The 10,711-nt window shown below is 40.0% G+C and overlaps 1 protein-coding gene across 1 annotated transcript; it reads right to left on the bottom strand.

The window, feature by feature from the left end:
• Positions 1-2,843: 2,843 nt before the first annotated feature.
• LOC140944790 (uncharacterized) lies at positions 2,844-3,233 on the bottom strand. The gene has a single exon (XM_073393894.1). It carries the CDS (start codon positions 3,231-3,233, stop codon positions 2,844-2,846), a length of 390 nt encoding a protein of 129 aa, XP_073249995.1.
• Positions 3,234-10,711: the final 7,478 nt, after the last annotated feature.

Raw genomic sequence — 10,711 nt, 5'->3', positions numbered from 1 at the left:
TCACTGTGGAACGCTTGTCCTGTTCTGAAAAGAAGCCAAAGCGGTAACGTTTTAAAAGATTTTGAGGTAAAATTTGCACTTTAATGGTCAAGGAAATTCCGTTTTTAAATGGAAATTTAAGTGTTTATAGTTTTGTCATAGATGTTTTATACGATTTGAGACGGATTTTGGCGTTGAGATTTGATGTCTTCGGCCGCTTTTACTTGCGTGAAATGATCCACGACCCAGTTAGTGTTACGCGAATTGCTTTTGAGGATAAAATTATGGGTTTTCGAATAAACTTTTGCGATAAATAATTTCTCTGACTATTGCTTTGTCTATGTTCATTCATAAGATTAGTTTAAAACCCAATCGTGAGACTACAGCATCCAATTTATTTCACGCATCACTTCTGCGTAGGGTTGTCGGCGAATTTCATTTTTCACTTTGAGCAAAACTATGGTTTACTGGTAAGGCTTGCTATAGACTAAAAATAAGAAAATTTTCAATAGCTCATTTGCACCTTCAGTTAACTGCTTGAATGGTCATGAAACCACTGTTTTTTGAAATGAAAACTTAAAACGCGCCGGTGGAATAGTCGTTTATGAGTTAAACCAGCGTTCCATAAAACGTTTCAGAACATTTTTCCAGCTTTTTATATATAGCATCAATGCGTCTGTAGCAATTTTGACAAAGCCGTTAAGATCGTTTAACTCTAGCCAAGAGATCATAATATGATCTCTTGCTGTGGCTTAAAAACTTCTTTAACATGAGTGTATTACCTATACCAATAAGCCGGAAAAAAAACTGCCGCTTGGAGTTAAATGTGCTCCCCTCAAATCAGACAGGACTTGCTACAGTTGGTAGCATAATGCTTTCTCAATAGACAATCCCAGGAAATTTTGCGGCTAAAATACTTAAAACCAGACGGGCAAAGCAGAAAAACAGAACAAAAGCTCGAGGAGAGTTGTTGGCCAGTAGTTTTCGCAACTTTTATTCCCTCGAAACTCACGCAGATTTGACGAACCAGTTGCTTGCGAATTGCGTGACGAATTTTGCGCATGCACGATAGAAAATTGAACGGTTGTCAGCAGAGGCTACTTTTCGCACACTATTTCATACCGCGAAACCTCTGCTTGCAGGGTAGCGAAAAAGCTGAACACCTATCCGATATGTGACTCTTCACTTTAGAGATCGGCGCTGCGCAGATTCTCTCCGTTACAGAAATCGCGCCGAAATCCCCGTTGTTATGTGTGAACAGAAGCCCTATCCCGTATGGGTTTCGTCCCGACGCAAAAGCTACCCGGCATAGTGTCAACATAACCTAAAACTCTCTTTTTTCAGCACGCTGTTTAAAGGTCTTTCAGTAAAAGCCGTCCCAGCGCCAGTTTTCAGGATCTCCATAGAAAGGGGAATTCAAAAGAGTTACAAAAACCAACACCCCAAGAGAGTAATATCGTTGTATTGCCTTAAGGACGAAAAGCCACTGGGCCTTGGATATTTTTTAATTGCACATGGGTTGTTTTCAATTAATACGATAAAAGTCATCCTGACGCGGAAATGTTCTTAATGCGTTATCGGCTTATCCTCCAGAGCATAATCTACCCGTCAGGGAAAAAAGAAAAAAATTATTGGAACAAACAGCATTTTGGAATGAGGTAAAAGTGTGTTGCCTACCGACCCCCTTTTTAACACTAAGTAATCGGCTCCTGCTTATGCATGATTGGTTGCTTATTTTGACACTATCGCGTTCTTGACTTTTTTCATGTGGTGGATTGAACAGTATAGTAAACTGACGTCATCTTTTTAAGGCGTCTGTCCTGTTATCGTTGATAAAGTACGTCATAAACTTTGAAAATGTTACGAAGAAATTTAGCATCTTTAAGAAAACATCACGCCCAAAGAAGTGACGTCATTAATTTTAGAAACAAAAGTCAAAGAGAGCAAAGTTAATCTCACGTCAAGGGAAAAGATTACACAAAAGCCGCAAGCTAACTTCAAACAATTTATGAATTTTATGCTCAACAAATGAGGTAATCATTATTTTGTAACTAAGTTTATTGTCGTCAGTAACATTGGAAAAGATGTTCGAGATAGCGCGTCAGCGATACGAAGTTAAGGGTGAAGCCCTCGCGATACTCTACCCTGAAGCTGTACAGCATGCTTTGCAGACGACAGGGAGCAAGTGCTAAGGAACGTTTGAAATCGCCTCCAAGGGCTTATGATTTGTATGTACTGTGATGTCTCCTTTGCCAAAAAGCAATTGATCAAACTCATGGGAGGCATGAAAGATAGTCAAGGTCTCTTTCTCTATTTATGCGTATTTCCGTTCTTTGGGAGTAAGAGAACTAAAACTGTAGACAACAGTTTGTCACTCAATTCAAGAAAGGTTTGGTGACACTAGGTTCGATTCTCCTCATATGCATAGTGCTTTTTAATCCCCAACAAATACAAACGCATAAAAAGATCTCGTGTCAGCCTGGTCGACGGCCCAGCTCAATTTCCATTTTTCTTTCTCCCGCGTTTATTTACAGGTTAGGAATTTTTATTACAGCAAGGTTTATGTTCTGATGCCCTTTTTACTGTCAGCCCACTTCAGTTATAAACAGTAAGGCCTTTACCCATGGGAATAACTTTTGTCAAGATCAAGCACCACTACAATGATGTGCCAGAGAGAATGGCCTGATAGAAGGTGACGGCCGTACGCCCATGAATGATAAGGACATGGGATAACAGAGAAAAAGTGTTTGTTTTGAGCAATGCGTTTATTCAACTGAATTTCTACAATTTCTTCCTGTTTTTATAAGCGTTTTAAAATCCTTTGATTTTTATCGGGCGTGAACTGGAACCAGGTTGTTTGACACTCATTGCACCAAGATGTAGCCCATGGCTCTAATATCTCTACCGCCATTGTCTGGATGCCAAGTTACCGATGCAACGTTTCCACAGGTGTTGCGACCATTAGGATATCCTCCAGTGCCAAACCCAATTCTGGAGTCAGGGGAAGCACAGTCACTTTCATCGTTACTTATGATACCGATTCTTGCTTCGCTGTGGTGATCTGCCGACTTTAAATTGAAACCTTCCCTGTTACAATGTGTCTGCAGCGAAGCCCCTTGGCCAATCGGCTTCTTCCAGGTGTGACGACCCAGTTTCTTCGTTAAGCGTTTCTCAGTTCCGTCAGCGATCAAGGCGTACAATGAACTGGCGGTTTTGTTGACAACGATCGAATTAACTTGGCTGCCGATCTTCATAGCGAGGCAAATCTTAGAGAATGGTGTGCTCCAGTAGGTGGGTAATTTTGTCTCTTTTGCCTCTTGATCAAGCAGGGTCTCCCCTCCCAGGGGATTGAGTTCGTTCTTGTTGGTCCACAATTTGGAATCGTAATGAAAGGTGTCCTTAACGAATAAAGAAATGATAATAATACATCGTCAATTAACAGACAGTTATCGCATGACATCGTGGCGGTCACATAATTATTCAATTTGGTCTTGCGCCCTGAGGGACAATTACATCAGGCCTGATTTTGGCGAGATTCCTCCAAACATTTCGTGACGTGATGACGGTCAACGGCCGCCATCTCGGTTTTAATAAGGAAGGCCAGTGGAACTGAGGCTTTGTCAGTGACTGGCAATACGACTGATCAATATAAAGCGAATCCTGTGTTCTGTGCCCCGTCTGGATTTCCCGCTTCGTTCTCACGAGATTAATTTCCTTTTGGCCATGTAATAAATCCTTGATTTACCAAATGTTCGGTCAAGATTGCTGGTACTGGGCTGGTTCTTATATGCGTTTTTATGGACCTTAACTTGGTCTCGGTTCACAAAAAAGCAACTAAAAAAAGACTTTTTTGAAAGTCTACCACATTGGCCTCCTGATTTGTCAATAAAGCCGAAATCTTCGTTGTTTAGAAGTTAAAGAAATATTTTAATAAAATAATAAAACAAAAAAATAGGTGGACGAGGATGTCATCCGCCTCGGCATTCAGCCTCAGTAACAACCGCATACAACTGCATACAGTTGAACCTCTCTACAGGGGCCACCATGCAGTGGGAACAGAAGAAAGTGCCCTTTGTGGAGAGGTGGCCGTTATGGGGAGGCAAGGGTAGTATATGACAGTATATTTTTTAGGGAGTACAAGTTCATGTTTACCGTACATGTGTCCCATAATCATGGTGATCCAATCGTATAAAATGTATAGAGATAAAATACACAAAAAGCTTGAATTATGTATTGGATCAAAATTTAACGCGACAAAACGAGCAAGGTTGGCAACATTCGCTAGAAGTATCGTAGAAAATATTTGCTTACTGCGCAGCAAAATGAAACACAATCAATTGAAAATACGATTGCCGTGATTGATCATAAAGAAACATGCCATGTGACTGGCATTCTTGACTCTTTAATCCGTCGAAACTGGCTGTTGTAGATACAGTTCTGTCGCTATCTCGATAGTCCCTTTGTAGCTAGTCATCCTCATGTAACGAAACCGCCATGTTGGCTGGAGAGTAAAGGACACACTTGGACAAAACAGACAAGAGGCTCACATCATCTAAAATGGTAATCTCCTTTGTTTTTCTTTTCCCTGAGTGCATCAAGGCGGTTTTTTTCACTTGAACGACTAGCTACATTAAGTGCATATTCTGACTGGTTAGAAGAAGATTGCTAATGCTAGCTGGCAATAGTTTCGCTGCGTCACTCTTGCAGACAAAAGTTTGTAAATACATATTAATTACATGCAAAGTGACGTCATTTTGCTGATAATTGCTGGTTTGCAGGTGACATCACGGCAGCCCTGTTGGTGGTCAGAACAAAAGCATTTCTCTCCTCTGCGAACTAAAATCCATTTTCAGGTAAATTCGTTACTAACCAAGAATGGTTTTCGTACGACATCCCTTGACAAGATGGCAATAGTTGGGGGGACGATATTTAAGTTGATCTTGTTACTTTTAATTAAGTGGGCTTTCGCTATTAATCTTTTTTGTAATCTAATGTATAAGATTGACCTGGAACTTTCAGATGGTAAACGACTATAGTCAATGCAAAAAGTTGTGAGCAAATTGATTCATGACGTTAAATGTTTTATTTCATGTGTGCCTTTTGACTGATACTAAGATCAAGAATTCAACGTGTGTCTGAACAATAATTAAGATCGATCGGTTTTTCCAGTTGGTTGAGCATGATAGCGAGAATTATCAAGGCTAGAGTTATCTGCCGACAACGAAGCCTTCTTGATAATTCTTCCTATTATATCGTGTGATTATAGTTTTTGTTGTTGAGGGGTGAGCGGCATAAGTGTCTGCCGCTTTGAAAAATAGTTATAAATTTTTGACGCAACTTTTAGCCTAGAATAGAATGTTCTTTGCTTGCTGCTGTTACCTTGTTTCCATTGATCTTCATGACCAGCGTCCATCCACCTCCTCCGCATGCTTCAAGGTCAGCTTTTACCATGTGACAGTACACAGAAATTTGTTCAGAATTAACATTCAGTGTGTAGGCTTTGTTTTCATGCCCCCTATTGAATGGATATTGACATAATGAGGGAAATTGTTCCAGTCTTTAACCGACTGTTTCATTCCAATGTTGACAACTCCTTAGAAACGTGATAAAAAGTTGGAAACAGCTCGATAAATTTCTTTAAGATTTAAAATTCTCACTAGTTTTCTACTATATCTAATTTAATAAGTGTGGTGAACGTTTTCCGAGATCTTTGTCAGTGGCGATGTAGTATAATGCTCGTACTTGAAAGACACTGTCCCTTTAAACCAGTGGAGTTCCCTGATGTATTTTAGAACGACAACACTAACCCACATGCATGAAGTTACAGCTAATCTGGGCGTCTAGTTATAATATAGGCAGAAAAATCCCTCGTATTAGTCTGAACCTCAAGAAAGATACTATGATATGAGAAAAGTTGGGTGTTCTATGACGAAACCAAAAAAAGTAATAATAAATGTTGCTACGTTATTACTTATGCTTTACTCACGAATCCGCATCGTAAATGTCCTTGCGACTCAAAGTCGTTTGTCCGCTACCTGATCCACCTAGTAAGTAAGTAAATAAGTAAATAAGTAAGTAAGTAAAATATATATATATATATTTTACTTACTTACTTATTTACTTATTTAGTAAGTAAGCAAGCAAGCAAGTAGGTAAGGAAGGAAGTAAGAAAGAATGGAAAATGGAAGGGAACATTTAAATTCAGTAGAGTTTTGCATCATTGCCTTATTTTTTTACAATAAGAATTCTTTTAACCGTAGGATCTGGGTACGAGGGGGGGGGGGGGGGGGGGCGGGGAGGGTGGATGCCACCCCTTAAGGTTTTTCTGAGATTTTTCCCCGAGGATAAAACATCAACACCTGACGTTTTCGGTAGCTGTTTGTTCATCCTTTGGGCACATTTTGAGACAAGTTTAGTGATGGTCAGTTGCTATGCTCACGAGATATGACTGCAAATTAAGAGTTAATGCTGAATTATCAAACCGTAGATCTGTTAAGCATCATAATATGCCGTACACATTCCTATTTTGTCGCTGCTTTTATCATTTCAACCTGATTCACCCCACGTAAACCCGAGAAAAGAAGAAGACATTTTTAAAGTATACCTTTCAATAAGCATATCTTGAAGTGCTCGGTGGTATATTTACCTAAAACACACTTGTAAGATCCTTTATTGTTTTTGCACTCTGAAATATCGGTGTTACATAGGTGGGTTCCAGTCTTACACTCGTTTATGTCTGCAATCAAGAGTTAAGGCTGAATAATCAACTGACTTTGTTCGACTTTAATGCAGACTCTGTTTTACATGTTGCACACTTGGAACGCTTTGGCTGGGGGAGTTTAGCCTGCGAAAAAGAAAATTTTGGCGGCTCGAGCACGCAAAGCCAGCAAGAAAATAGAGCTAGGAAATGCACGCGCCAAAATGTTCCTCGAACTCGCACATGTGAGCCTGTTTGCAGGCTACGGAGATCTGGAGGCTGCAACTACAGTCGAACCTGTATTAAGCGGCACCGTATTAAGCGATCACCCTCTATTAAGCGGTCAGTTTTCTAAGTCCTGAAAATCACTTCTCTTGATGTACTGTAATTTCGACCTCTATTAAGCGGTCGCGGTCACCATTTGCGAAGTCCCAACGAGACTTTTTCTATTGTCTTAACCTGTATTAAATGGTCACACGGTGTTCATACAGTTTCAAATAATGTAACACACGAGGTACAACAATTGATTTCCTTGTTTATTTTTGCAAACCATTAAAACGCCGGAAATGAATGTTTCTATTTGAGGTCAAACGTCTGATCTGATCAGCACTGGAGATAGAATTCTTTGAACTATATTTCTTGCAACCTGTATTAGGCGGTCACCCTGTATTAAGCGGTCACTTAGCCATTCTCCGAGGGTGACCACTCAATACAGGTTCGACTGTAACACCAACATTTATCGTCGACCAGTGGGGTGTTTGTTGGTGATGGGGAAACTATTCTTGGTAAGCTACTATGTTATGTGGTGTGGATATTGTTCAGTGTCTTTTTCATCTTTTGTATTACGTCATTTTGTGATTGCACCAGTCCACAACACCAAGAAACTACCGATCTGTGACACACCACGACTAAATATGAAACCGGTTTCCAGCTTTCTGATTGGCTCTAATATTTACGGTATGGAATAGTATAAAACTAAAGATGAAATGCTGTTAGTTTAAGTTCCGTATGGTTTGCTACCTGCACAGTTAACACCATCCCCAGTATATCCTGGATTACAAGTACAAGTGAAGGAACGCTTGGTGTTGGTGCAGTATGCATCATCGTGGCAGTTATGCTGTCCTGTTTTACACTCATCTACAAATCAGCAAGTGGAAGTTAGGTACGGAATTTGACGTAAAGTGATCCACCGACAAAGTCAGTTTTCACTTTTAGCCGATCAAGAGTTGTTTAAATTGTTTATTTGCAACAGTTCAACTGAGTTCAAATTATTGTAATCTATGAATACTCTTCGTTCAATGTCACCTACCACGGCGTGATTTACTAAACAAGTTTGTTAAAGGGCTTGGAACGTTAGTCTCAAAACTTCAATCAAGAAACTTTGCACCCCTAAGGACGCATCGTATAGTGCTGCCTCAAAATATCTGTTCTTCAGGCCAATTTTTGCTGGCTGGGAGATGTGGAAGAAATAATGTCCTTGGAAGGAAAGTGTTGCTAAGAAATAGTTACTATGTGTTATGGATCAGAAACCCCTCCCCCACCCCCACTTCTGAGGGGTGAATTTTGCCCTATGACCACACCAAAACTGGCCAGTAATGTCTGGACATACGTCTGCTGGGAAACTTCCAGTAAGCCAGGTTGTAGTTTGTAGGTGCGCTCACACCTTGCTGGCTAGGAACTCTTCCATCAGTCTTCCTGGGAGTGAGGAACAGATTTATTTTTGGTAGCAATCTCTCAAAATGCTTAAAATGGCTCCAGAAAGCTTTATTCACGCTTTGTTGTTGTTTTAAAATTTCCCGTTGGGTGCCCTTGTACACTGTCCAGTGAATTCCGGTTTTGCGTCCGCGCCAGCGGGGTGGGGGGGGGGGGGGTACTCCGGATTTCAAGTGATAGGAATAGAATAGAATAATTCTTTATTTAAACACGGTAAAATTCATCAGGAGTATAAAAAATCTTAAATAAACCTAACTACCCTAAACAATATGCAAAACTATAATTAACCTAACTAAGCCCTGCTTCTCATGAATGCCGTGTACACAGTACTTAAAAAATCAGAAATTCAGAGGAGCCAATCGTTTAAATTGACTTAAAGATTTAGAAACAATACCAATTAACTGCACTGAAGCACACTTACCAACTCCCCGTTATGGCCAGTACCTTACGCATGCACACAAGCATATCACCCCAGCAGTGGCAGCCATGGACAGCTGTCTCGCCCTTATTGGGGCTCATGGTTGTGCGCATGAGTAAAGTACTGGCCATACCGCGGAGTTGATACGTGTGCTTCAATGCAGTTAATTGGTATTGTTAAAAATTAAGCCCTCTCAAATCACTTCTGCGCTTGACTGAAGCTGTTCTTCATGAAGTTAGTTCCCACTCAGTTTGTTAACAGAGTCCCTTATGGAGTAGCGCGTTTCACATCGTTTAACAATTTAGAGGATAAATATCCTGGAACAAGATCATTTAAAGACTTGTGAACCATTAGGGCTTTTTGTATTTGAAACTGAGTGCTCAAGTCTTTCCAATTAAGTTGTCTGAATAAGCGGTTGGCATCAGCATCATATCTAGAAAAGGTTAGAACACGAGCAGCACGGTTCTGAAGCTTCTGTAGCCTGTCAAACAAAGTTTTTCCACTATTACCCTAGACAATATCACTATAATCGAATTGAGATTGAATGAGGAGCGTTGAGTATACAATGGAGAGTAGGCGTTGGAACAAAAGCTCTAAGGATCTGTCCCTTGAAATCCGGAGTACACCCCCACCACTCCCTCCCTCGGGTATCCGAGTGGGATTTTCGTCCAACGAGCGACAACGCTTCCAACTCCTTAAGTTATTTTTACTTGAACTTAATTATTCATCCCATGGTTTTTTATCACTCACCTAAACAACTGATTTCAATCTCCCTCATGATCTCTTCCATTTCTTCTCTGTTTCTTTCCTGCTCTTTAATTATCTCCTCTTCTTCTTTAAACATCAGAAGGAGACAAACTGCGAAACAGCAAAACAGTAAATGAACAGTAATTATAAATCCGTAAGTAGGTGGAGCATGATCGTCAGGGTGTAGTCCTGAATAGGACTGTGTCGTGTAGTCATCTTCATAGTCAAAGTCGTTTGTTGTTACAGTCGTTTATTGTTAGTCAAATTGTCTCTTGCCCATAAAGTCACTCCTGTTTTTGTCAATTTTACTTGAGTCCGCCATAACTCGTTTGTACCGTGCCCGTTGACTGCCATTCCAGTGGCTTTTGGTCTAATTTAGTAAGCCAGCTTTCTAAGATGAGTACTAGTTATGGTAGTCTGTAGAATGCGCCATATGTGTCGCAGAGTCCCGGTCGATTTAATGTTTCGTCTGTAAATGGTGCATGTTCAGCAATAAGAAGTGTGATTGTTGACATCACCATTTCTTGTCGCTGGATCGTCACTGTTAAACTGTGACAAAAGACCGATCGAAACGACCCGAGTCTTCACAGAAAGCCAATAACAACACGGCTTAACTGACACAAGACCAATCACATCGAGACTTAATTAACCAATCAGGTCAATAACCAGAGTACAATACAGATATCAATATTGACGTTTTCGTAACCGTCGCCGTCGTTGTTACTTTATAAGCTCCATATTATAAACCTTCGCCACGGTAGTATAGGAAAAGGAATAATTATAATTTTATAACTATAGCAAAATGATAATAATAATAATAATAATAATAATAATAATAATAGCACGATTTTCTAAGATACAAATTCATTTAAAATCTATTAAGAAAGTAAAACAGAGGATCAGTCTTGAACGAAGGTGTTTGGCTAATTTTGAAGTCTTGATCGCACATTTTTTATGTGTAAAAATCACTATTTCATTTTTTTTTACTCCAGAATGATTTTTTGACAGCTTTCTGTATATGAAACAACAGCAGGGTGCTTAGACATAATGCCTACAAACAGGTGCGCAATAAAATTTTGGTCCTGATGTCATTAGTCATTACCTCCATGGTTTACAACTTCCTGTGCCATCATCACCATTGGGAACATGATAAAAGA

This window comes from Porites lutea, chromosome 7 (assembly GCF_958299795.1).
Source record: "Porites lutea chromosome 7, jaPorLute2.1, whole genome shotgun sequence".
Taxonomy (NCBI): domain Eukaryota; kingdom Metazoa; phylum Cnidaria; class Anthozoa; order Scleractinia; family Poritidae; genus Porites; species Porites lutea.
This window is presented reverse-complemented; position numbering and strand designations above follow the sequence as displayed.

Excerpts from the sequence above, each read along its gene's own strand:
- LOC140944790 (XM_073393894.1), bottom strand. The coding sequence starts at position 3,233 with ATGAAGATCGGCAGCCAAGTTAATTCGATCGTTGTCAACAAAACCGCC.